The sequence below is a fragment of the Mandrillus leucophaeus genome, unplaced genomic scaffold (genome assembly GCF_000951045.1).
Source record: "Mandrillus leucophaeus isolate KB7577 unplaced genomic scaffold, Mleu.le_1.0 Scaffold530, whole genome shotgun sequence".
Lineage (NCBI taxonomy): Eukaryota > Metazoa > Chordata > Mammalia > Primates > Cercopithecidae > Mandrillus > Mandrillus leucophaeus.
Window position 1 is genome coordinate 67,642 of NW_012105698.1, and position 27,861 is coordinate 95,502.

General features: G+C 38.1%; 1 protein-coding gene and 1 pseudogene across 1 annotated transcript; one reads left to right on the top strand and one right to left on the bottom strand.

Moving 5' to 3' along the window:
* Positions 1-1,245: 1,245 nt before the first annotated feature.
* LOC105551748 (protein TANC2-like) lies at positions 1,246-27,741 on the top strand (the record flags this gene model as incomplete). The annotated part of the gene is made up of 3 exons (XM_011997123.1): positions 1,246-1,527; positions 5,761-5,894; positions 27,367-27,741. Coding segments are annotated over 3 exons (689 nt in total), but the record flags the coding sequence as incomplete, so codon positions are not given.
* On the bottom strand, positions 19,057-19,671 carry LOC105551744 (annotated as a pseudogene).
* Positions 27,742-27,861: the final 120 nt, after the last annotated feature.

The window sequence follows — 27,861 nt, forward strand, 5'->3', positions numbered from 1 at the left end:
CTCTTTCTCTTTCCATCCCTTTCCCACTCCTGGCCTTTCTTGTGCTCCAAAATATTTGAAAAATGGAGTTAGAGTGTAATACCTTATTTTTAATTAACTCTTTCCTTAAATATTTTTTCAGCACCTAGTATATATCAAGGCACTGTGCTAAGGTTAAAGAAACAAAAATGAAGTACTTGGTTTCAGACAGATAAAGTGATACATCTTAGAGCTGCTCTGGGAACAGTTTAGGAGGCCATTTAACCCAGATATGGACCATCAGACAGGACTTCCTTTTACCATCAATATAATTAATAGATCTTCTTTTAAAGCATGTCACATCAATTTTGCATTTTTAGAAAACTGTTGACAGTATAGCTTATTCTTGGCCCTTAACACACCCCATAAATATATAAGCACAGAAAAAAATCTTGAGAAAAACAGTGTGGATCTATCCCCAAGATATATGTGTAAGCCAAAAATTATTTTTTAATTGGCATCAATATTAAGCAGTATAGGCGCGGAGACACTGAGTGAAGGCCTGCTTTCTGCTCGACTGCTTAGAATGTTTAAGATCTTTTAAACCATCAGAGCTTTTAGTGGCTTTGCTTCCCCTAATATTAATACCTACTAGATTTTAAAACATACCATCATGAACTTAAAGGAGTTACTATTCTCATTGGTGTTTTTAAAGAAACAAACCTCTCTATACTGCTTTCTTCAGGACTGATTTTCAGCTGATATGTACTGGTACAGCCATATTGGTGTGAAATAATGAAATATGTTCTTACTGGTTAGTAAAGAGCTGCTGTGGTAAGCTGTCTAGATGCCCCGCCACAGCCTGGCCTTTCCAACAGGAACTTCACTCCTGCACCTCTCCACAATCCGACAGTTAAAAGGTTATCCCATGGCATAGGAGACCTTTGGGACCCTTCTTCACTAGGCTCACATCCGTACTGATTGCTGGTGCTTGGACCATCCCTTCCCTGAAATAATTTTGAATATCACCCCAACTTTCTGACTGATCAAATAAATCATTACTCTTTTATCAATGTTTGTGTTCTGCAATCTAGAGTATCAATTAGCTCTAGCTCACCTGTGTTGCTTATCTGTATAGAATCAACATTCACAGTTGTATTATTTCTGAATAAGCCTAGGATGCCATCATGTGATAACTCAAGTCTTCTAAACCACACTGCATTTTTTCTCTGTTTCTCTCAGTGTTGACAGTTTGACCTAAGTTTTGTTTTCTCTTGTTCCTTTCAGTTCGCTTTGCACCTTATAGGCCTCCAGATATTTCCTTGAAGCCTCTGCTCTTTGAAGTGCCCAGCATCACTACAGAGTCAGTGTTTGTTGGCCGAGATTGGGTTTTCCACGAAATAGATGCTCAACTTCAAAGTTCAAATGCCAGCGTAAACCAGGGAGTGGTGATTGTGGGAAACATTGGATTTGGCAAAACTGCCATCATCTCCAGACTGGTGGCTCTCAGCTGCCATGGTACAAGGATGAGACAGATCGCTTCAGACAGCCCACATGCCTCCCCCAAACGTACGTATTCCTTTTTAAAGAACTCCCTGCTTCATTGGCGCTGAAGTTTTTCTGACGTATTTATATTAGGTCGTATTAGGTCGTATATCCTTTTATTTTCTCATCTGCAAAACCTGACTTCCACATGAGGACTGTTCATTCAGAGTTGAGAGAAAGATTGTAATACTCTATTTACATCTAACCCACATACCCAATAGACACCTAAGCGTGACTGAAGAAAAACCTTTCTAGTAGAATAAATTGATGACTCTTCCATGCCAGCTGTATGGTTGGGCTGTCCTTTAGATAACGACTGCAGCAATTGCCCGTAGAGCGATTTGCATTCATCCTGACGGATTTTGCTCAGTCTGTGCCCAGTTCTTCTTGTTATTTGCCATCACAGTCTGTTTGCATCCTTCATTTCTTTGCTGTTGGCGTCAGTGTTGCACTGCTTGGACTTGAGCTTCATTGTGTCCTTGAAGGGGTTCTCCCGCTTCCTTGTGAAAAGGTGCTGAGCTCTCATATGTATTCAGGCTTCTTTCATCACAAGCAGGGGTCAGCCCAGTAATCACCACTAGGAGCTTACTGATTTATTTTTAAAACATTCATACGGTACTTACTATGTGCCAAACACTCTAAGTTTTACAAATATTAGTTTCATCGAATCCTGTTACCAGCTCAGTGAGGTTGTCTTCATTTCACAGGTAAGTAATCTGAGGCCCAGAGAGGTTAAATAAGTTCTTCTAGGTTTTACAGCCAATAAATGGTAGAACTAAGCAGTCTGGTTTCAGAGGCCATTCTCCTATCCATTTTGCTATGCTGCCTCTCCTTATTGGTGAAACTCACTTGAGTAAAGAAAGTAAATAGAAATGTATCAGTGTTCTTCTTATACATACTACATGTATAGAACCAGTTTACCTGGATTCTGTTAGTTAGAAGAGAACAAAAAAAGAAACTATTGCTCTGCTAGTCCAAATCAATAATCTAGCCCACCACAGACTTTCAGACAGCAACCACTAGAAATGGTTTGTGTGAGACGATAGTAGTTACAGGGTCTAGCACAGTGCTAGAAACTTAACAGGAACTCACTGAAGACCCTCCAAACTTATTGACTTCCTATTGAAGCTAGTTAGCAGCCTTGTATCATTGAGGAGGCAGATGGCCTCTGGTAAACTTATAGATGTTTAACATGTGGAAGAACTGGTGTCTTGGAAGAAAACTGAATCAAAATACCTCGTTATCAGGGTATGGTAAGAATCGATATGGAAAAATTCTTTTCTTCAGAGGAATATAATGCTTAGTTTCTAAATGCAGCTCTTCTGAGACAGATTGCCGTAGTGCTGTGGGAGTCAGGAGCCCAGGGTTTGTGCCCCAACAGTCAAATTGACTAGACTTTGTGAACTTGAGAATTTTACTTGAATTCTTTAGAGCTCAGTTTTCTTATTTGTAAAATGAAGAAGTGTGACTAATTGATCTGTCAGAATTGTCTCTGCTAAAATTTTGATTCTGAGAACACATCTGCATGGTTAAAAGTAACTTTCCACACTATTCCAGCGTTTTCCTTTGAGTGCTTAAGTATTTATCACTCCAAACTGCTGTTTATCTGAGTAGTCCAAGCAGCTTGCTATTTGAGTGTGTCAGAAAGGAAACCAGAAAGCTCAGTCTCTGTGACTCCTCTGTATATCAGAGTTGCAGATAACAGAGTGGTAGAATCATGCATGACAGAAAATAAATCCCAAGGACAAGAAGAGTTACTTTCACAGAACGCAGAGGTACCTGGGGATCTCTCTATGAGCCTGGGGGAGCAAGAGTTTATAGAAAACAGCCCATGTGTTCCCCAAAGCAGAGATTCTTTAAAGGCAGTTCACTAAGTTATTCTCTAACATCCATTGTCTTCAGGAGAATCTCCAGAAACACCAAGATACTCCCCATTCATGAGATAAATATCCATTGTTGAGACTGTAGATTTGGCCCGTAGATTTCAGAATTTGAAAGGAGTTAAGAGAGCTAAATATGCAGTTGTATATATCAGAAATACTCAGAACCAGTGTTACCTTATACAAAATATTTTTTGTTACAATTTATTGATGACCAAACTATATTCTGCTAATGCCATCTTAACCAATAGAAGGGTCAAGAATAAGTGACTGATATAATGCAAGCTATTTTTTGGCACAAATCTGTTACCCATATTAACTGGTGTTGAATATGTTGCTGGCAGCAGCAGAAGTTTTTTTCTCTAATAAGAATAAGAATGATGCCTGTATATGGAGGGTTGGCTTAATTTTTACAGAATTTAACTTCTATTAAGCTTGGATGGGTCATTTGGAACCTCACTGGCTTTCTTAATCTTTGTGTCATAAAACCAAAAAAAAATTGTAGAGAAAAAAAAAAAAAAAAAAAAAAAAAACCATGGGAAATCATTGGAGTTCACAACTTCTTTCTCTGCATCATCTGTCACTCTTTCTTCTGCCCCTGACTTCTTTCTGTTTGATGTTCAAAGAATAGTAGAAATAAAAGCTGAGCACTACTGCTGTGGAAGATAGGAGCAGTTTAGCCTGCAGTATTGCCTTGCTTGGCTGTCCTTCCCCCACAGAAACTCAGCCCCCCAGCCCGCCCCGCTCCTTGTCATTTCCCTGGAAAGGTATAGAAAAGCTGTCAAGGCAGGCACTAGCCTGTCATCCTGCTTTCCACCTACTCTCCCAAACCTGGCACCCCCATCAGTCTCCACCACCACCACCACCATTGTCCATACCCCCAACACACACACACACAAAGAACAAAAATATTTTGTGGAAACAGACCTGTTGTATAATTCAAGATTATTACGTTAACTACAGGGATTCTCAGCATAGTAGTTGGGGAAGCTCTAATACAAGACTGTATGTTTCTATCACTAAAAGTCTCAATGTAGTTATTATTTGGATTTGACATTTGCCAACAGCTGCCAAGCCCCCAAACAGCTGTTAAGTAAATAAATCCTACCGTTCCTACTCTGCTCATTTCAGAAGTCTCTTTTGCCATTGTGCTGTGCACATTGACTACTGCCTACCTATTAACTTTTATTTCTCCTACTGTCTGAATACCAAACAGAAAGTAAGGCATTTAGACAAAAAGAAGGGCATTTTCCAAAAGGAGATAGCTAGAAAGACAGAGAGCATTTGGACAGTAATTACCCACAGCATCAAATACCAAATAAAGGGGAATAGAGTAGGGGGAGGAAGTGAACAGCAGAAATAATACAGTGACATACAATCACTGAACTTCACCTCAATCCAAAATGTTACACATTTCTTGAGGCTTTTTTCACTGCCATCCTCCATGCCTATCCCCCTGCAGTTATCCAGAACTGTATCCAGTGACCAAGAAATTTACTGCACCAGTTAAATGAAAGAAGTCTAAATTCACTCCTACTGGTAGGGAGTTAAATGAGGACTACTTTTTCCTATTCTTCCTTCTTTTCAATCACTATTGGCCGTCAGATAACAACTTCTAATATTTACTTTGGTATCCATTTTTAAAGTATGATCTGGTTCATAAATATAGTCTAATTTCTACTAGTAATAAATTTTCTAAATAACAAGAACAAATTGAATTTTTAAAAAAATCTTGAAACAGTTTTATTGAGCTGTAACTCACATATCATGTAATTCACCATTTAAAGCATTCAATTCAGTATTTTTAGTATAATTCACAGGGTTGTAGAGCAATCACCATAATCTAACTTTAGGCCATTTTCATCCCCTTAAAAGAAACTCATGCCTGTTAGCAGTCAATCCCCATTCTCCTCTTAACCCTCTATTTCCAGCGCTAGGTAACCACTAATTTACTTTCTGTCTCGACAGATTTTTCTATTCTGGGCATTTCATATCAATAGAATCATACAATATATGGTCCTTTTTTTTTTACTGACCTCTTTGATTTAGCATAACATTTTCAAGGGTTATCCCCGTTCTAGCATGTGTTGGTATCTCATTTCTTTTTATTGTTGAGTAATAGTCTATTGAATGGATATTTTGTGTTTCATCTATTCATCAGTTGGTGGGCATTTAGGTTGTTTCCACTTTTAGCTATTATGAATCATTCTTCTGTGAACATTTGTGTACAAGTTTTTGGGTGGACATGTGTTGTTATTTCTCTTAGGTAATATACTTAGGAGCGAAATTGTTGGATCATAGAGCAAATAGAATTTAGCCATTTTTCTTTAAAGTTTTTATGATTATCTGATGCAAACATTAAATCTTTTTAATCCAGATGTGGATGCCAACAGAGAGCTGCCACTCACACAGCCACCTTCAGCCCACTCATCTATCACCAGTGGAAGCTGCCCAGGAACTCCAGAAATGCGCAGGCGGCAGGAGGAGGCTATGCGAAGACTAGCCTCACAGGTACAATATGATTCCCATGTTGGAGATATGGTAGTTCAATTTTAATATCAAGGAAGCAAAGATAGGGAGACCTTTGGCAAAATGAACAGAAATACATAAAGCTATACCATGAGAACGTGGAGGAAAGCTTCTCTTTCTTTGCTATTCCTAGAAAAATACTTTATTATGATGGGATCGGAACCTTAGAGTTGGAAAGACCCTTAGAAAGAAAGTCTTCTAGTGAATAAATAAAGAAGTTGAGACCCAAAGAAGTGGGTTAGTTGGTTGGTTTGTTTTGAGATGGAGTTTCGCTCAGTTTCCCAGGCTAGAGTGCAGTGGTGCAATCTCAGCTCACTGCAGCCTCCACTTCCCAAGTTCAAGTGATTCTCATTCCTCAGCTTCCTGAGTAGCTATAGCTGGGACTACAGGTGCACGCCACCACACCAGACTAATTTTTGTATTTTTAGTAGAGATGGGGTTTTGCCATGTTGGCCAGTCGTCTCTCAAACCCCTTATCTCAGGTGATCCACCCACCTCAGCCTCTAGAGTGCTGGGATTACAGGCGCGAGCCACTGCACCCAACCAGAGTGGTATGTTTTACCCAACATCAGGGTATAGGTAATCAACAGTTTTAAATTTTTATTCCTAGCTTAAAACTCTTCTTGCTGTACTACACTGTCCATAATATTTTTTATACATTTGGGTTTGAAATTTCTATTTTTTTCAAAATAACATAAGCACATAGAAAATCAAATAATGCTCAAAACTAGCAGTTCTCTTCCTCTACTCCACCCATCTTCTCCCCACAGGCAGTCACTTTTACCTCTTAAGGAAGTTTCTCTGATTTTCCCCTCCATATTTCTAAATACTATTCATATACTGCAAAAATTGTTATTAGTTTACAAATTATCTATTGCTTCTTATTATGGATGATGGGAATTATAGCTCTTTCACCTTCCTTCTTCCTACCACCATCCCAATACAATTATTGCATGATATTTGGCTGAATCCATGTTATATATAGTATTTTCAGTATTAGTACTATGCAAATATGTCACTCCGGAGCCAAGGATAACATTTCCTTCTTGAACAATTTTGTTTTTCCTAGGGGTTTATGAAATGCCTCATTTTAAAATTTGCTTATTTTTCTTCAAACCTTTGGCTAAGTCATTTCATAACCCTTAATGTAGTTTTGTAAAATGTCTGTCAGTACAGTTTTCCACACTTACAAGTTACATGTTTTACCCTGGAGGCCTCCGACCTAGAGCCCTCCATTAAGCTCAGTCTGGACCTAGGATGCTCTGAAGGCTTACCACCTTGTTCTCCTGGGAGTTCCTATCTCTTCTCTTTTGTGTTTCATCTCATGTCATATTCTTTCTCGATTTTATTCTTCATTTTGGTAGAGATATCCTCCAGTAGCTTCCTAACAAAACATGCATAGGACATAAATTTTTTTTTTTTTTTTTTGAGACAGAGTCTCGCTCTGTCGCCCAGGCTGGAGTGCAGTGGCCGGATCTCAGCTCACTGCAAGCTCCGCCTCCCGGGTTCACGCCATTCTCCTGCCTCAGCCTCCCGAGTAGCTGGGACTACAGGCGCCTGCCACCTCGCCCGGCTAGTTTTTTGTATTTTTTAGTAGAGACGGGGTTTCACCGTGTTAGCCAGGATGATCTCCTGACCTCGTGATCCACCCGTCTCGGCCTCCCAAAGTGCTGGGATTACAGGCTTGAGCCACCGCGCCCGGCAGGACATAAATTTTTTGAGACTTACTGTTTCTAAAAGTATCATTATTCTATGCTTATACTTGCTTATTTGTTTGACACAGTATATCATTCTAGGGTAAAAATTATTTTTTCTCAATTTTGAAGGTATTGCTCCATTGTCTTGAGCTTCCAATATTACTATTAAATACTCTGATACTATACTTATTCCTAATCTTTTATTTTTAGAACCTCCTTTTTATCACCATTGTTCTTGAGTCTTTTTCATTTATTCTGTTGGTACCTAGCAAGCCCTAGAGATATTCTTTAATTCTGAGTAATGCTTTTGTATTATTTATGATAATGTCTTCACCACCATTTCCTCTATTTTCTCCTTCTACAACTCGTATTAATAAAAAATTAGATTTCTGGCTGAGCGCAGTGGCTCATCCCTATAATCCCAGCACTTTGGGAAGCCACGGTGGGTGGATCATCTGAGGTCGGGAGTTTGAGACCAGCCTGACCAACATGGCAAAGCTCCATCTCCAAAAAAAATACAAAAATTAGCCAGGCATGGTAGCACATGCCTGTAGTCCTGGCTATTCAGGAAGCTGAGGCAGGAGAATTGCTTGAATCCAGGAGGCAGAGGTTGCAGCTAGCCGAGATTGTGCTGTTGCACTTCAGCCTGGGCAACAGAGTGAGACTCTGTCTCAAAAAAATAAATAAATAAAGTAATTAGATTTCCTATACTGATATAATACTCTTGTTTAATTAACTTTTCTGTTTTCTATACTTTTGTTTGTTGGTTTTTTAATCCACCTTTGAGAGATTTCTTCAACATTACTTTCCAATCCTTTTAAAAATTTTTTATTTTTGCTCTCATAGTTTTAATTTGTAATAGTTCTTTCTTTTTCTCCAGCTGTCTCCTTTTTATAGCATCCTGTTCTTGTTTTATGGTTGCAATGTGTTTTTCACTTAGGCACTGAAAAACTGATTAGAAGCTTGTGTGTGGAGAGAGCTTGACCATAGAACATAAAGATAATCCATGCTTTTTTTTGAAATGCCCAAAAGTCAGTATTTCTAAGTTTTTTTCCTGGGCTGTTCAGATTCTCTAGCAAAGAATCCTCCAGTCTTCTGAATGGAGAGTATATGTCTTGGGTGCCAGCATTTTGGAGCTGGGCAGGAAAAGAGGGCTGGGCTGGGGTTTCACTGTTCAATATCAGACATTTACTTAAGCCCCTTGTTTTCAGTCCTGCACCTGATCTCTACCTTGCTCAGTGTGTGGTGTCGCTAAGTCTAGATTCTCTCTTCTTTAATTTCTCTAGTTCTCTTTCCTGTGGGTGTTGGGGTAGGTAGTCACCTGGCTAGGCAGGGCAGGGATGGGAATCTAACAACTTCTTATATAAACTTCAAATAAACTCTGTGTTTTCAGGTCCCTTCTTCACCTTCCTCTTCCACAATACCTGGTGTTTCTAATTCCTGTGCTTTGCTGAAGTTTTACAGATGGTCTATAATATTGTAAGGTTCAAATTTCTTCATAGAAATACACTCCAGCTCCAAGCCAGAAACAACATGTTTTCCCAGATACATTATTTATTATCCCCCCTCGGTAGTACACTCTCATCTATAAATGGGCTTCTGCAAAGTCTGAGGTTTCCCTCAATTCATTGCTAAGTCGTTGTAGCTTTAAAAGACATCTTTTTTTTTTCTAAATATCCGCTATGTAAACAGTCTCTAGAACAGTTAGACTAAATATCTATCTTAGAAATACACAGATGTTAAAGTGCTTCCAGCACTTCAGTTATTCAGTCATTCAGTTATTCACTTTAGATATACATTTGGAGGACCTGTAATCCAGGACTGAAGATAAATCAGTGAACAAAACAGACACAATTGCTGCTGTTATGTAGTCCACGTTCTCATGAAAGACTATAAACAAATACATATATAATATGTCAGAAGATAAGTGCTAAGATCACAGAGAATTAATTCTCCTTTGTTCATCTTATTCTTTCTCTCATCAAGAGAAGTCCAAGATGTTCATGTTCAATATTTGGAAAATGTTACATGTCGTAAGTAGGAAATTAGTGACTGTTTATACTTATTTGAGGAGTGATTACATGTTAAATTTCATGATTGTGTCTTCCTTAAGCAAAATATAAATTAATCTAGTTGCACCTAGATATGGAATACTGTTCAGCTTATAACATTGTATCAGAAGTAGCCACTTAGCTTAAAACTGAATGTTAGGCCGGGCGCGCTGGCTCACGCCTGTAACCCCAGCACTTTGGGAGGCCGAGGCGGGCGGATCACAAGGTCAGGAGATCGAGACCACGGTGAAACCCCGTCTCTACTAAAAAATTAGCCGGGCGCGGTGGCGGGCGCCTGTAGTCCCAGCTACTCAGGAGGCTGAGGCAGGAGAATGGCATGAACCCGGGAGGCGGAGCTTACAGTGAGCCGAGATCGCGCCACTGCACTCCAGCCTGGGCGACAGAGCGAGACTCTGTATCAAAAAAAAAAAAAACTGAATGTTATCCCAGTTATTGTGCTATTTGTTATAGTTCAGCTACACAAAAGTGTTCTGTAGATGCATAGAGCAGAAGCCCACAAACCTTGCTTCTCACCTATAACAAACCAGTAAGCAGAAATTATCTTTTAAATAGGATTTTCAAATTAGTTAATGTTTTGATGAGGTAGACTAACGTGAAAATTTAAAGCGTTCTTGAAAAATCTCTTGATTTGACATATTCTTGGTGTCAATTCTTTGTATGTCAGTAATTATCATTGGTATTTCATAACATTCTTGCACTTTCTTGGGCATCTAGGTAACTGAGAACACTGGAGAGTTTTTGTCACAACTTTAGAAGTATTTCATTTATTGAAGAAATACTTTCCATTTGAAGCAAAGATTTTGATAGGTTGGCATCTCTGGAGCATGTCTCCACTTAACATTGCATATTTCTTCTAAAGCGTAATCACAGTAGGGGGCAGGGAGATCTCATTCAGGACCTTTCCTGGATATGTGAGTTTAACTCCAGCAGTGATTTCTCTAGGTTTTGAATCTTGCACCCTTGTGGTAATACACACAAAATTCACAAGACAAGGAGAAGTTGGCGTCCCTTTATGGAAGGCTTAATGTGTATTGTGGCTTAGTGCTATTTACATTGTATTTGCTATATCATTTCTTCATTTTTACCTTAACCCTATGAAGTACATCATTATCTCATTTTACAGATGAAGAAACAGTGACTTCAGTGATTAATTTTTTCAAAGTCATGCTGTTAATAAATGGCAAAGTGAGGATTCAGAGTCAGTATCCTCCCCTATAATGTGAACACTGTGGTTATCCCCATTTTACAAATGAGGAAACAGAAGCTCTGAGGCTAAATAACTTGCTTGAGACCATAAGCAAGTACATGACTGAGTCAGGATTTAAACTGAGGCAGGCAAAGTCTATACTCTTAACCACTGCACGATGCTGCCTCTCTATTGTGGCAGGAAGGGTTTTAGTTTAGTGCTATTTTGGAAAATCCATCCATCATTTAATGTGGCTTCTCAGCAAGAAAATTATAGTGAAGATGTACTTTCAGTCATTTTGCTGACCTAAAATTCTTCAAAAAAGGTTTTTATGCAACTAGAATCTCCCAACACATTAAGCAAGTTGTCACTGACTTAGTCCTTAGATTAAAAAGCTAATACATCTGAAATGAGTTCATTAGAGAAAACAGCTAATTTTAAGAAGTGTCACAGAGATACAAAAAGCAAAGGTTTTTTTCCCTAAGGAAATCTATGTAAGAAAAAAATTAAATGTCATCCTTGCCAAGAGACAAGTTCTGTACTATACCAGGGGGTGTCAGATGATCATGGTTCCTGAAATTGTTGCAATCACTATTAAAACTGTCAGTCAAAGAAGTAATCATTTCAGTAATCCTTTAATATTGAGCATTTTGAACGTAATATGGAAATGTAAGCCAGATACACGTGCGCGCGCGCACACACACACATACACAGAAAATGAAAAACAATAATGAAGAATAAGATTTTATTTGTGTTGTAGTGGTTATATTTTAAAATATTTTCATTTAGTAGAAATGAGATCCAAACTAAACAACAAATAGCCCATAGATAATGTTTTATAAAATTTGTCTAGGGCTTTTCTCCTCTAAAAATTAACACTGAAGTTTTACTGTCAGTCCCAAATTTCATCTACATTTGGAATACTGAATATGGGAAAACAGCCTTGTTGTTTATTGTTAATTTCCATGTTGTTTTTATTTTCTACCTCTTCCACTAGAATGGGTCAGTGTTTAAATGTTTACCACTGTGTCCCCAGCTCCTACACAATGCATGGCACATAAATGTTTGAATGAAGAAATTCTAGTCAATTCTCTGTACTGAATAATCTTTCTAAAACATTTGTTTTTTGCTACTTAAAGCTATCAAATAGCTCCTCCTTGCCCTTGAATGAAATCCAAACTCCCTTCTTAAAATATCATAAGAATTGTAATGAAAGGACTTCTGCTTTTCCCAGGACCAGTTATTTTAGACTACATAATTCTTTGTGTGGGGTTGGGGGTGGAGGACAGGCAGGGGCAAGGCAGATGTTATCCTGTCTACTATACGATATTTAGAAGAAGTGTCCTTGACCTCTGTCTGCTACCAGTAGCACTTCCTCAACCCCTAATTAAGACAACCAGAAATGTCCCCAGAAATTGCCAAATGTTTCCTGGGGAGCAAAACCACTGCCAGTGGAAAACCCTTGCCATGCCCTATCTTCCACTATTCCCCACTCACTTATATGCTAGCCACATTAAAATTGATTTCAGTTCCTTGAAAGTAAAAAGCTATTCTTGCCTTAGGGCCTTTGCACACCTTTTTCCCCTGCCTGGAAAACTGCCACACCTTGGTTCACCCCTTGTCCTTCTTCATATCTCAGCTTAAATATTGCTTCTTCTAAAAAACCTTTCTTTGGCTCTCCTAAATTACCTTAAGGTGCCCCAGCTGTGTGTTGCCCTAGCACCCTATATTTCCTCTCTGCTAGTACTTATCACACTATTATTATTACTTATTTAATTGCCTCTGTTTCCTGCTAAACTGTGGAGAGCAGACAGGGTTCATAGCTATATAACTCATTATAATAGCTTCAAAACCTAGCACAGTGCATGACATACAATGGAAGTTCAATTAATATTTGTGAATGAATGAAAATGTTAGTATTTTCCATTAGGAAATCTTGGAATATTCTGCTGGGTACTTATACATAATAGTAGTTCCCAACCAATTTATAAGGTCAAATCAGAATCAGATTCATGTGTCCCAGGAATGAATCTTGTTTGAGGATCTGGAGTTCCACCAATCCTCTGAGACAGAATTTCATAAACTGTGGATTGAATGTACTTAGACTGTTTATGTTGTGCCAGATCAGGATCTCTAGGAATTCCGGATGAACTAAATAAATTAGCGCTTTTCTTTAAAATTTGTATTTGGTATTGGCCCTAACCTCCTTTGTCTCAAGTAAACAGTAATGTATAATTGAATAGTAGCAATCTACAGGATACAGCTATTTAGATCTAGAATTATAACAAAGATAAATATTACCCTGAACTCAGCTACAGCTAATTAAACAACAGGGTTCTGACTACCAGCCATTGAGGCATACTATAAAGCCGAAATCGGAACAGTGTGTTTCTAGTACATGAATAGACAATAGACAAGTGGAATAGAATAAAAAGTTCAGAATTAGACCCAAGGACTTGCAGACACTTAGTGTATGATGAAGGCGGTATTTCAGATCATTGGGATAAAGGTCGACTTCTTAATTAAATGGGCTGAGACAACGAAACAACCAGATAGATAACTCATATCTCACACCGTGCACAAGAATAAACAAATGGATTAAGGATCTAAATATTTGAAAACGAAACCATGCAACTAACGGAAGAAAACTTAGTAACTTTCTCGTTAACCTTGGTGAAGAGAAAGGCTTTCTAAGATCTAAAGCTAGAGGAATAGAAGAAAAGATTGACAAATATGGCCACGTGAAAAAATTTTACCAGCCTGGGCAACATAGTGAGACCCTGTTTCTATAAAAAAAAAACCAAAAACAAAAATTAGCTGAGCGTAATGGCACATGCCTATAGTCCCAGCTACTCGGGATGCTGAGGTGGAAGGATTGCTTGAGCCCAAGAGGTTTGGGCTGCAGTGAGCCACAGTCATGCCACTGCACTTCAGCCTGGGTGATAGAGTGAGACTCTCATTAAAAAAATAAAATATAAAATAAAAACTTTTAATGTTGCATGACCAAAAATTACCAGAAACAGTCAAAAGACAACTGCTGAGAGAAAATATTGACAAAATAGCTCAAAAGTACAGGCAACAAAAGCAAAGACAGACAAATGGAGTGACATCTAAACTAAAAAACCTTTTGCACAGCAAAGGAAACGATTAACAAAGTGAGGAGACAATTCACATAAGGGGAGAAAATCTTTGCAAACCATACATCTGATAAGGAGTTAATATCCAAAATATAAAAGGAACTCAGACAATTCAACGGCAGGAAAACAACCTGATTTAAAAATGAGCAAAGGACCTGAACAGACATTTCTCAAAAGAAGGCATACAGGTGGCCAACAGGTACATGAAAAAATGCTCAGCATAACTAATCATTAAGGAAATGCAAATTAAAACCACAGTGATATATCATCTCACACCAGTTAGAATGGCTTTTACCAAAAAGATGAAAGATAAGTGTTGGCAAGGATGTGGAGAAAAGGGCCTTCTTTACTTTGTTGGTGGGAATGTAAATTGGTACAGTCGTTATGGAAAACAGCATGGAAGTTCCTCAGGAAACTAAAAATAGAGCTATCGTATGATCCAGTAATCCTGCTTCCAAGTATATATCCAAAGAAACTGAAATCAATGTCAAAGGGGTATCCACACTCCCATGTTCATGGCAGCATTATTTGCAGTAGCCAAGATATGGAACCGAGCTGAATGGATTTTTTAAATGGGTTATTTTTTTAAAAAAAAAAAAAGCAGTTTGGAAATTTCTCAAAGAACTTAAAACAGAATTACCATTCAACCCAACAATCCCATTAGTGGGTATATACCCAAAGAAATATAAAGACCCAAGTATTCATCGCAGCAGTTTTCACAATAGCAAAGCCATGGAATCAACCTAGATGCCCATCAGTGGTGGCCTGGATAAAGAAAATGTGGAGGCTGGGCGCTGTGGCTCACGCCTGTAATCCCAGCACTTTGGGAGGCCGACGCGGGCAGATCATGAGTTCAGGAGATCGAGACCATCCTGGTTAACACGGTGAAACCCCGTCTCTACTAAAAATACAAAAAATTAGCCGGGCCTGGTGGCAGGCGCCTGTAGTCCCAGCTACTCGGGAGGCTGAGGCAGGAGAATGGTGTGAACCCAGGAGGTAGAGGTTGCAGTGAGCCGAGATCATGCCACTGCACTCCAGCACTCCAGCCTGAGTGACAGAGCAAAACTCTGTCTCAAAAAAAAAAAAAGAAAGAAAGAAAATGTGGTACATATACACCATGGAATACTGCAGCCATAAAAAAAGAATGAAATCATTCATGTTTTTTGCAGCAACATGGATGCAGCCGGAGGCCATCATCCTTAGCAAATTGATTCAGAAACAGAAAATCAAACACTGCATGTTCTCACTAATAAATGGGAGCTAAACATTGAGTACACATGGACACAAGAAAGAGAACAACAGACACCAGGGCTCACTTGAGGGTGGAAAGTAGGAGGAAGGTGAGGATACTACCTCTCAGGTACTGCACTCGCTGTGGGTGACAGTCATCTGTACACCAAACCGCACACAGTTTACCCATGAGCAAACCTGCCCATGTACTTTCTGAACCTAAAATAAAAGTTGGAAGAAAAAATAAACAGAATTTTAAAACACGGTATGTGTATGTGTATATGTGTGTTTGTGTGTGTGTGTGTGTGTGTATTTCATTGTGTGTCTGTATAATGGAATACTACTTAGCCTTTAAAAAGAAGGAAAGCCTGTCTTTTGCAAGAATATGGATAAAACTGGAGGACATTATGCTAAGTTAAGTCAGCCAGAAACAGAAGACAAATACTGCATGATCTTTCTTAAATGTGGAATCTAAAAAAGTTAAAGTCATAGAAGTAGTAGAAAGATAGTTACCAGAGACTGGGAATGTGAAGAAGGAAGGAATGGGAGAAGTTGTTGATCAAAGGGTACAGATTTTCAGATAAATAGGAAGAATAAGTTTTAAGATCTATTTCAAAGCAGGGTAACTACAATAATATATTTCAAAATAACTAACTTTTAAGTGTTTCACCATAAAAAATGATAGAATAGGGAGGTGATACATGTTAACTAACTTGATTTCATCATTCCACATTGTATACATATATCAAAACATCACATTGTACCCCATAAATGTATACAATTATGATTAGTCAATCACACATAATAATTTAAAAATCTACCATTTGTCAACTTTTAGCATAGTATCAGAGAAAAATATCTAGTTTCCCGTCTCCAACATATGAGTGGCATTTCCTCTTATACTTGAATCCAAAACAGTTTCTTGGAGCATTCTGAATGCAGAGGCAGATTTGGGAGTCTATTGCAAACATTTAAACAGTGCCACTTTCTGAAATGTTTGCTTTGAAAAATAGTTATTTTCATATAATATATTCTTAGATGTCAGCGTGTAGTAGGTTTATTATTTTTAATGAATCAATGAAAATTTTAAGAAAAAATGTATAGCATATACTACAGATAAAGAGTTAATATCTCTTATATTTAAAGAACTCTTAAAAATAGAGGAGAAAAAGGATCAAAACATGATGGAAAAGTGGGGAAAAGACATAAACAGGCAACTCACAAAAAAGAGATTAAAATGGCCCTGAAACATTTTGAAAATATGTTCAAACTCACTTATAACTAAAGAAATGCAAACTAAATCAATAGTGAGATACCAGTTTTTTACCTATCAACTAGCAAAAATTTTTAAACATGACAATTTTAAAACTATTCTGTTGTCAAGGCTGTGGGAAAACAGACACTCTCATGCTGGAGCACGGCTATCAACACCTTATTTCTGACAGCATGTGTTCGCTTCATGTCTCCATGTCACCTTTGGTAATACAATATTTCAGACTTTTTAATTATTACTACATTTGTTATGGTAATCTGTGATCAACAGTCTTTGATGTTACCGCTGTAGTTGGTTTGAAACACCATGCAGACAGCAAATTTAATAAATGTTTTATGTGTTCTGATGACTCTACCGACCAGCCATTCCCCCATCTCTCTGTTTCCTTGGGCCTCCCTATTCTCTGAGACACGATATTGAAATTAGGCCAGTGAATAACATCATAATGGCCTCTAAGTGTTCAAGTGAAAAGAAGAACCGCACATCTCTCACTTTAAATCAAAAGCTAGAAACAATTAAACTTAGGAAGGCATGTCAAAAACCCAAAAGAGTCTGAAAGCTAGGCCTCTTGCACCAAACAGGTAATCAAGTTTTGAGTATAAAGGAAAAGTTCTTGAAGGAAATTAAAAGTGCTACTTTAGTGAACACATGAACGGTGAGAAAGCAAAACAAGCTTTTTGCTGATATGGAGAAAAATGTAGTAGTCTAGTTAGAAAATCAAACCAGCCACAAAATTTTCTGTAAGCCAAAGCCTAATCCAGAGTAAGGCCCCAACACTCTTCAATTCTGTGAAGCCTGAGAGAGGTGAGGAAGCTTCAGAAAAAGAGTTTGAAGGTAACAGAGGTTGGTTCATGAGGTTTAAGGAAAGAAGCCATCTCTGTAACATAAAAGTGCAAGATGAAGCAGCAAATGCTGATACATAAACTATAGCAGGTTATCCAGAAGATCCAGCTAAGATAATTGATGAAAGTGGCTACACTTAAACCATAGATTTTCCTTTTTTCATTGTTTTACTTTACATCTTTATTACACATTTTCTGAGACTTTATTTTTTTAAAAAATTTATTCAGGATCATAATTTGCATGACAGTAAACAATGTTTTCGTGGGTTCTAAGTTCTTAAAGGTGACCATACCAATTTAAAATACAAGTCATCTTTTTGATTTGCATCACCTGACTTAAAGTTTAAATTCATCTAATGCATTCATTAAAAGTGTCCATTCTTTTATAAGAAAGATATGCTTTAATTGCTATTTTCCAGACTATTAAACATGGGTGTATATTATTTTTAATTGGTTAGCAGAATTTTACTCACATAATTTATAGCCACAACAAGAGTCTCTAGCCTCTCTGAATGGACTTCCACTCAGAACAATGATGATAATAAATATCTAAAATGTAGGCCAGGTGCGGTGGCTCCTGCCTGTAATCCTAGCACTTTGGGAGGCCGAAGTGGGTGGATTACCCGAGGTCAGGAGTTCGAGACCAGCCTGGTCAACATGGTGAAACCCCATCTCTACTAAAAATACAAAAATTAGCCGGGCATGATGGCGCATGCTTGTAATCCCAGCTACATGGGAGGCTGAGGCAGGAGAATTGCTTGAACCCAGGAGGTAGAGGTTGCAGTGAGCCAAGATGGCACCATTGTACTCCAGCCTGAGCAACGAGAATGAAATTCCGTCCCAAAAAATAATAATGTATCTGGAGTGTGCCCCCACTTCACATTGCCAAACGTGTTTCCAAATATTCTTAGAAATATAGTTTTTAAACATATGCATAATATTCTACCACATGATGCATTATCACTTCCTTAACCATTTATTTCCCAATTGTTTATATTATTTGCAACTTTTTGATATTATAAATAACATTGTGATGAACACCTTCATTCATAAGTTTAATGCAAGACTGATTATTTCTTTAGAATGATGTCAAAGAAGTGACTTACTAGTACAAACAGTGCGAATGGTCTAAAGGCTTTTAGTATACTTTACCAAATAATTTCCAGAATAGCTTGAACAAATCCCACCAACAGTACGTTATTGTGCCCACGAAGTGTACTTGATAACAGTGAAGCAAATTCAACCACAAATCTATTAGATTCTCATCCATCTCTAAACTGTCATGTCAAAGAAGCAAGATATTCTTATTACTGGTGAGGAAGCCAAATTCAAATTCTTTTTAAAAATCTCTCAGCATTAGATCAGTAAAATAATCAACAGAAATGCTTCCCACAGAAAAAAAAAAACTGGGTTTTTCAAAAAAAATTAAGAAGACAGGGAAATGTCAGTAACAAATGATCAAAATTTTTTATTTGACTGAATTCTATTTCATACATAAGCATGACAATCTCTCCTATTTATTTGACTTTGGCAATAAAAGACCAAACAGCCTTGTACAGAATAGTGAAAACACCAAGAATGAAGCCTACAGTTTTACTGTAAGATAAGTGTGTGTGTGTATCTAGTTATTTATATTTAAAAGACTTCTCTCCATTTGGCGGTATCAACTCTCAGATCCGGCCGTTAAATACAGACATATTTTCAAAACTACATGTTTACTTCTTCAAGATTTTCGATGCTGTCATCATCCATCTCTGGCTGTTTTTTCTGAATGGTATCAGTTATGCCATCTGTAGAGTCTTCCTGAATAATTTCATCCTCCCCTGTTACTGAGGTACCACAGGAGAATTTTTGAGCAGAAAAATCTTTGTGCTTCTTTAAGATCAATTTCAAAAGTTGCAAGGCCACACACAGTTTTTACATATTTCTTCTTTGCTGTGGGAATTTTGGCTATAATAACCTTTTATGTTACCATCTCCTATTTTGGTTTTATTTGACCCCTTCCACCTCTCTTCTATTTTTTCTTCTCCCCTTCCCCTGCTATTCCTTGACCCTTACTAATTCCAGCTTCTTGATTGGGTGAATTTTCTACAGTAAGTTTTTCAAATTCATTTGGAACATCCTTCTCTCTAACTATTGTTTACATTTAGCAACATCAGGCATATATTCACAGTATCCTGTTCGTAATGAACAGACTCTGCAATAAAGGACTCAAAGTGAGTAATCAGCATCTAACTTGGCACTGTTACTTGGGCCTCCTTTGCAATCAGCCCCACTGGATTCAGAAATGCCAGCAGCCATTTCACAAACCCAGGTGGTCACACAGGCCCCGCTGCCTCTACTTCTACCACTGTGGCCAGTTGTTGTCTTCCCTGGCCAGGGCCACCCGAGAGCAACGATAGATTCTTAGTGTAGACAAAATAGCCTTCTATGGGAAGCTGGTACCATCTAAGACTTTTATAGCTAGAGAGAAGTCATTGCCTACCTTGAGAGCTTCAAAAGACAGGCTGACTCTGTCATTAGGGACTACTGTAGCTGGTGACTTTCAGTTAAAGCCAGTGTTCATTTAACATTCCAAAAATTCTAGGGCCCTTAAGAATGATGCTAAATCTACTCTACCTGTGCTCTATAAATGAAGCAACAAAGCCTGGATGATAGCATATCTGTTTACCGCATGGTTTACTGAGTATTTTAAGGCTACTGTTGGGGTCTACACAGAAAAAAAGATAACTTTCAAAATACTGCTGGTCAAGGAAGAGCTCTGATGGTGACGTACAAGGAGATTATTATTGTTGTCACGTCTGCTGACACAACATTCTTTAGCCCATGGAGCCAGGAGTAAATTTGACCTTTAAGTCTTGTAATTTAAGAAATACATTTCATGAGGCTAGAACTCCCCTAGATAGTGATTGTTCTGATGGATCTGGGCAAAGTAAATTGAAAAGGATTTTCAAGATTTTCATCTGGAAAAGATTCACCATTCTAGATGCCATTAAGAACATTTGTGATTCATAGGAGGTCAATATCAACATTACTAGGAGTTTGGAAGAAATTAATTTTAACCATCATGGATGACCTTGAGAGGTTCAAGACTTCAGTGGAGGAAGTAACTGCAGATATAGCAGAAATAGTAAGAGAACTAGAGTTAAAAGTGGAGCCTGAAGATGTGACTAAATTGCTGTAATCTCATGATAAAATTTGAATGGATGTGGGGTTGCTTCCTATGGAAGAGTAAAGAAAGTGATTTCTTAAGATGGAATCTGTACTTGGTGAAGATGCTGTAAGCATTGTAAAAATGACAATAAAGGATTTAGAATGTTACATATACTTAGTTGATAAAGTAGTGCCAGGGTTTGAGAGGATTGACTCCAGTTTTGAAAGAAGTTCTCCTATGGGTAAAATCCTATCAAAGAGTATCACATACTACAGAGAAATCTTTCATGAAAGGAAGAGCCAATTAATGCAGCAAACTTTATTGTTGTCTTATTCTTAAGCAGTTGCCACAGTCACCCATCCTTCAGCAGTCACCACCCAAATCAGTCAGCAGCCATTAACATCGAGGCAAGACCCCACACACAAGCAAAAAGAGGATTCACTGGAGGCTCATGTGATCTTTAGCATTTTTAACAATAAAGTATTTTTAAATTAGGGTATGTACATGTTTTTAGACATAATGCTATTGCACACTTAATAGATTATAGTGTAAACATAGCTTTTATATGCACAGGAAAATCAAAAAAATCGAGTGACTCACCTTGTTGCTCTGTTTGTTTTATTGTGGTCGCCTGGAACAAAATCCACAGTAACCCCAAGGTATGCCTTTATACATACGTGTATTTCTTAGCTCTGTTCATTGAGAACCCAAAAGCAATGACACCTCAATAACAATAATCACAACTCGTGCCCAGATCTTTTTTCTTAATATTCTCCAAGAAAAAGAACAGAGGCTTTTTGGAGAAGTAGATGATCCCAGAGGCAGGGAAAATACAAAATAAGTCTAGAACATCTTTTGGTGCCAAAAAGCAAGAACTTGCTCAAAAAAAGATAGAGTCTTCTTGAAAGAACACAGTAGTCAACCTGAAGGAGATCCTAGTGACTAAAGCTGGAACAAATTGAGCAACAAAATTGATATAGTATTGAATTATAACCAATAGGATAAAATAAGCCCATACTTATTAAATCAGTAATAAATAAATAAATGGGAGATAAGGGAGAACTCTTTCTTCCAATAGGATTCTAATTAATGTAGAAACAAACAAAGAGAGGAATAGAAAATTACTATGAGGCAAACACCACAGGAATTACTGCTGCAGACAAGATCCACTGATAGATACTAAAATTAATGGGCAAAAGTTTAAGGAGAAACAGGATTTGCACAGCCTCAAACCTATCTCCCTTAAGATATTTATTAACTACAAAGGGAAAGATGACAGTGGAAGAACCTAGCAGAGCCTTAACCAAGTGATCAAGGGCAACATTACCAGTTGTGTTAGACAATTCTTGAATTGCTGTAAAGAAATACCTGAGACTGGGTAATTTCTAAAGAAAAAAGGTTTGATTGAATAGTCCTGCAAGCTGTATGAGCATGGCACTGGCATGTGCCCAGCTTCTGAGGAGGCCTTGGGGAGCTTTCATTCATGGTGGAAGGTGAGATGCTAGCAGGCACATCACATGGCCAGAGCAGGAGTTGGGTTGGGGAGGTGCTACACACTTTTAAATGACCAGATCTTGTGAGAACTCACTCACTGTGGTGAGGACAGCACCAAGCCTTGAGGGAACTGCCCCCATGACCCAAACACCTCCCTCCGGGCCTCATCTCCAACATTGGGAATTACATTTCAATCTGAGATTTGGGCAGGGACAAATATCCAAACTCTATCACCAGTTACGTCATGAGAAAACATCAGACAAGCCCAAATTGAGAGTCATCCAACAAAGTAACTGATCAGTACCCTTCAAAAGTGTCAAGATGACCAGGCACGGTGGCTCATGCCTGTAATCCCAACACTTTGGGAGGCCGAGGTGGGCAGATCACAAGGTCAGGAGTTCGAGACCAGCCTGGCCAACATAGTGAAACCCCATGTCTACTAAAAACAAAGAAAAATTAGCCGGGCGTGGTGGTGTGCGCCTGTAATCCCAGCTACTCAGGAGGTTGAGACAGGAGAATCACGTGAACCTGGGAGGCGGAGGTTGCAGTGAGCCAAGATCGCACCATTGCACTCCAGCCCGGGCAACAGTGCAAGACTGTTTCTCAAAAAAAAAAAAAAAAAGTGTCAAGGAAATAGAAGACAGAGACTAAGGATCTCTTACAGACTCCAGAAGACAAAAGAGAAATAACTAAATACAGTATGGGGTCCTGGATAGAATCCAGGAACAGGAAAAGATGTAGTGGAAAAACTGTAAAATTTGAATAATGTCTATAGGTAATAGTACTGCCAATGTTAATTTCCTGGTTTTAATAATTTTGCTATGGTTATGTAAGATGTTACTAATAAGGGAAGCTAGATGAGGGATAAATAGAAACTCTGTGTACTACTTTTGCAGCATTTCTGTAAGTCTAAAGTTAGTTCAAAGTAAAGTTAAAAAATAAATAAAAGTCCTACTGCCAAAAAAAAAAAAAAAAAAAAAAGTGGTAGGGCTCCAAGCTGGAAAATTACTGAGGCAGAACTCTAGCTTGGGATCTATTCTTAGCTTCTAGTCCCAGCATGAGGATTAGAGTCAGAATTGAGAGACTAAGAGAAAAGGAAGAGAGAGTTGTTATTTATGGTGAGCCACCACGTCCCAAAAATATTAAAAATCAAACTTTAGAGTTGGAAGGGTTTTGCTGATTAGGAAATCAATTGGGTGGTAGTGAGGAAGGAGACATTCACAGAAGGAGTGATGAAAAGGAACATGGAGAGTAAGCGTGTGACAGCTGACCTGGGGAAGGGCAGTCTCAATATTAGTTTAAGTGATACAAATGCCAGTCAGTATGGAAATTAGAATTGTATTTCCAAACAAATTTCAGATATTCAAAGCTTCCTTCTCTTTATGTGAGATTAGCTTAATTCTGTCACTGATCCTTCATTTGAAGTAGAAAATGGTCTATGTAGAGTGCAAGCCTGTGACTCAACACAAGCATGACATTTTTGCTGCCACTAAGTCCCTTTGATGAAGTTTATGACTAGTTTTATCATTTTTTATATGCAGCATTAAATCAGGAGATCTTATACACAAGACTGTATTGACTTCTAGTCTTTTCTTTCTGTATATAGCCCACAGGCCTGCCCTTTTCTTTCTTCCCTCACAAGAGTAACCTAAAACTTACTTGCTGCCTTCCTCCAAAGAAATAATGCAATTCTGCTCTTATCAGATATGCTGTGGATGAAATTATTTTAAGAAAAAGTTTAGGAATTTAACAGAAGGAAAACTTGAAATGAAAAAATAGTGTAAGAAAGACATAGCTAAAAAATGAAATTTAAACAAGTTATTTTGAGAGACAAGAATTCGCCAAGGAGAAAGATTTACCTGCTGATTTGTTATGGGTGGACTAATCCTGAACCATTCCCAAGGAGTTATAATAATAGTGACTATGTATGATGACTTTCTCAAAGGTGTAGGGAGTGATCTAGTATCTCTTACCGAGTGCTGGTACTAACGAGAAACTGAAGGGAAAAAAATCTACATTTTCACGCTTGTTTTCTATTTTTATACAGAGGGAAAGTTATACATATATTAATAGAAAATTCGGAGGAAGTAACATGTTTTTGACAGATTGTGTGTACATATACCTACTACGTAACTACTTTAAAATGTCCAGTAAATAATCTATTTCGAGCCACAGTACAAATCTAATGAAAATGTTGCCTGAATTCTGCAAATGCATCAATACTTTATATTTGGAATGCAAAGAAATATCTAAAAATTAAAAGAGAGGCAGCCACAGAAGGTGCAACTTTATTTATTTATTTTTAATATTCCTAGTTAAATGTTCTGCCTTATACCTTTGTGGATATCATATTTTTTTACTGTAATTCTAAGTAGTTATTGCTGGAGTCAAAAATGTTATTAATTTTTACAAGATTATCTTATACCAAAAATCTTGAACTCTATTAATTCTAATAGCTTGCTTTTCTCTGTATAGATAACTATATACTTTAATAATAAAAACTCTCTTTCCATTTAAGTCTCTGCTCTTCCTATTTCTTTTCTTTTTCTTTATAGTGCTACCCAGAATCTCTTGTATTATATTGGAGAGTAGCATCTTTGGCTTCTTTCCAATCTTTTTTTATCTTTATTCTTTTTTTTTTTTAACTTTAAGGTCAGAGGCACGTGTGCAGGTTTGTTACATAGGTAAACTCGTGTCACAGAGGTTTGTTATACAGAGTATTTCATCACCCGGGCATTAAGCCTAGTACCCGTTAGTTATTTTTACTGATCCTCTCCTCCTCCCACTCTCCGCCCTCCAGTAGGCCTCAGTTTGTTGTTCCCCTCTATGTGTCCATGTGTTCTCATCTTTTAGCTCTCACTTTTAAGTGAGAACATGCAGTATTTGGTTTTCTGTTCTTGCATTAGTTTGCTAAACATAATGGCCTCCAGTTCCATTTGTGTTCCTGAGGAGGACATGATGTCATTCTTTTTTACAGCTGCATAGTATTCCATGGTGTATATGTACCACACTGGTTTTTGTTTGTTTGTGTTTTGTTTTGTTTTGTTTTTTTTGAGACAGAGTCTTGCTTTGTCCCCCAGGCTGGAGTGCAGTGGTACGATCTCGGCTCACTGCAAGCTCCGCCTCCCGGGTTCACACCATTCTCCTGCCTCAGCCTCCCGAGTAGCTGGGACTACAGGCACCCACCACCATGCCCAGCCAATTTTTTTTTTTTTTTTAAGTAGAGACGGGGTTTCACCAAGTTAGCCAGGATGGTCTCAATCTCCTGACCCGCCCTCCTCAGCCTCCCAAAGTGCTGGGATTACAGGCGTGAGCCACCACACCCGGCCTGTACCACATTGTTTCTATCCAGTCTGCCATTGATGGGCGTTGAGGTTGATTCCGTGTCTTTGCTGTTGTAAATAGGGCCGCAATGAACATACGTGTGCATGTGTCTTATGATAGAACGATTTGTATTTCTTTGGATTTATACCCAGTAATGGAATTGCTAAGTTGAATGGTAGTTCTGTTTTTAGGTCTTTGAGGAATCGCTACACTTTTCAACAGTGATTGAACTAATTTACACTCCCACTCCACAACCTTGCCAGTACAGAAGGTGCAACTTCAACATTGTCTTTTATTAGATGACATTCAGCCAAGAGCACAGATGGTTTTTTTTTTTAATAAAATAAGTAAAATAATCCTTTTTCTAAATATCACAATTTTTGTCTTTAAAATGGTGTCTTCTTACTTTAGGATGTTGCAGCTGATTTTCTCAGCTATACTTAGCCTCAACATGTGGAACCAATTGAAGTGAAAGATGATGAAAGTTTATATTGATGTAGAGGTTTGCTGTTTGCTTTTTATCAAGTGGAGATTTGTACCCATGTAGACATAACCACTGGCATTCACTATTGATTGAAAGGACAGATCAATTGCTGACAGATTTTCTCTTTAGGTTCCTTACATTGTGTTTAAGATAGGTAAAATAATCACCAATCTATCTGAAGAAAAGAGTGGAGATTTTTAAAATACAACCTCTGATTTCCATTTTCCGTATTGTGCTCAGACTTCATTGCTTCACTCACAAGCAATTCCTATCTTCAACTTTGTATATGTAGTAACATTTCCTGTGTTGTTTGGGGGTTTTTTGTGTTTAATGAGAAGGATTTCAGGTGTTTAAAAAATATTGACATTTCCAACATATGTTACTTTTCAAAGCAGAGCTCTTTCGTAGATGACTGGGAGATGCCTGATGAGTTAGAGATGGTGTTCTCTAAGAGATTCCTGAAGAGCTGGAATCCAGTAGTATGTCTATGAATGCCCCTAGGACAGATTTCAGTTGCTGGTATGTAGGCACAAGGCTAGTAACTGAAAAAGACAGTATACAGATCCTTAAGAATGGTGGCGGTGAGGAGGATGAAGATGATAATGGCGACATCAGCTGACATTGCTATGATTTACTAGGTGCTGAGCACCACGCTGAGTGCTTTCTCTACGTTCAAGCTGAATCTCCCCTTCCAGTTTTGTATTTTCTACACAGTCCAATCCCTTTTCTGGGTAGTAATGAGCCAGAAAAGTGGTCCTGATTAAAATCACCCTTTGTACTTGCCTTGGAGGCAAAGAGAACAGCCAGAAGACGTGGGGTGAGTGCTGTGCAGATTGTAACAAACAAAAAACAGATCCTAGAACTCCAGGTCCTAGCCAGTCAACCCAGACCCTGGATGGTATTAATGCTTATAAATTATCTGTGTTCTTTGATTTTAAGACCTACATCTAACAAAAATCTCACTCCTTTCCTTCTTCCTTTTATCTAATTCTGATACTCTTTTTCTGTCTGTGCCTGGGTGCTCAGAAAACATTTAATGCTAATTTTAAAATCTGAATTACTTTGTTTTTATAAGACTTAGTTTATAACGCACCTGTAATCCAAAAATTGATAGAAGTATATGTGTTTGCTGAGACTAACATGATTTTTCTTGGATTACTTTATTCCTAATGCTTTGTTTAAAGATTAGACTCTTTCCTATACTGCTCCATGCTGAATAAATGTTAGTGATATCAATGTAAGTCTTTATTTTCGGGCTTGCTTCCTGTTTCTTATAATCCAGAGGAAAACTCCATTTTTATTTATAAATTTTATTCTGGGTTATATCATATGCATACAATAGAAGTAATGTATCAAATTTCCGATCTTACATAAATCAGACGTTTTCTGAGTCAGCAGCTTTTGTGTTTATTTGGAAAAGTTGAGGAATGTAGAGACAAAAAAGTATTATGTAATACTGAGATGTTAAGTGATTTCTAGTATAATCACTCAATAGCGGATAATCATAGCTATTGCTTTTACTACTGATAAGCCTGTTTGCATTCTCATCTTTCTTTTGTAGGTGGTTGCCTATCACTATTGCCAAGCAGATAATGCCTACACTTGCTTGGTGCCGGAATTTGTCCACAATGTTGCTGCCTTGCTCTGCCGCTCACCTCAGCTGACAGCCTATCGGGAGCAGCTTCTTCGGGAACCTCACCTGCAGAGCATGCTGAGCCTTCGGTCCTGTGTTCAAGACCCCATGGCCTCCTTCCGGAGGGGAGTCCTGGAGCCGCTAGAGAATCTCCATAAAGGTACAGATAAGGCCCAAAGGAGGGGAAAGATGGTGGTTTAGAGCCCAAGGTCACCCGGGTCATACTATAAAAATGATTAATTTTATCACATTGCCAAAACTAAATATTCCATAGCTAGATGCACTTAACAGACAAGGGATTTTACTTGCAAAAAAAAATCCAGCAGTAACTACTACTTCCTCTTTTCTTTATAAAAATTCTCAGCCGGGCACGGTGGCTCACACCTCTAATCCCAGCACTTTGGGAGGCCAAGGCAGATGGAT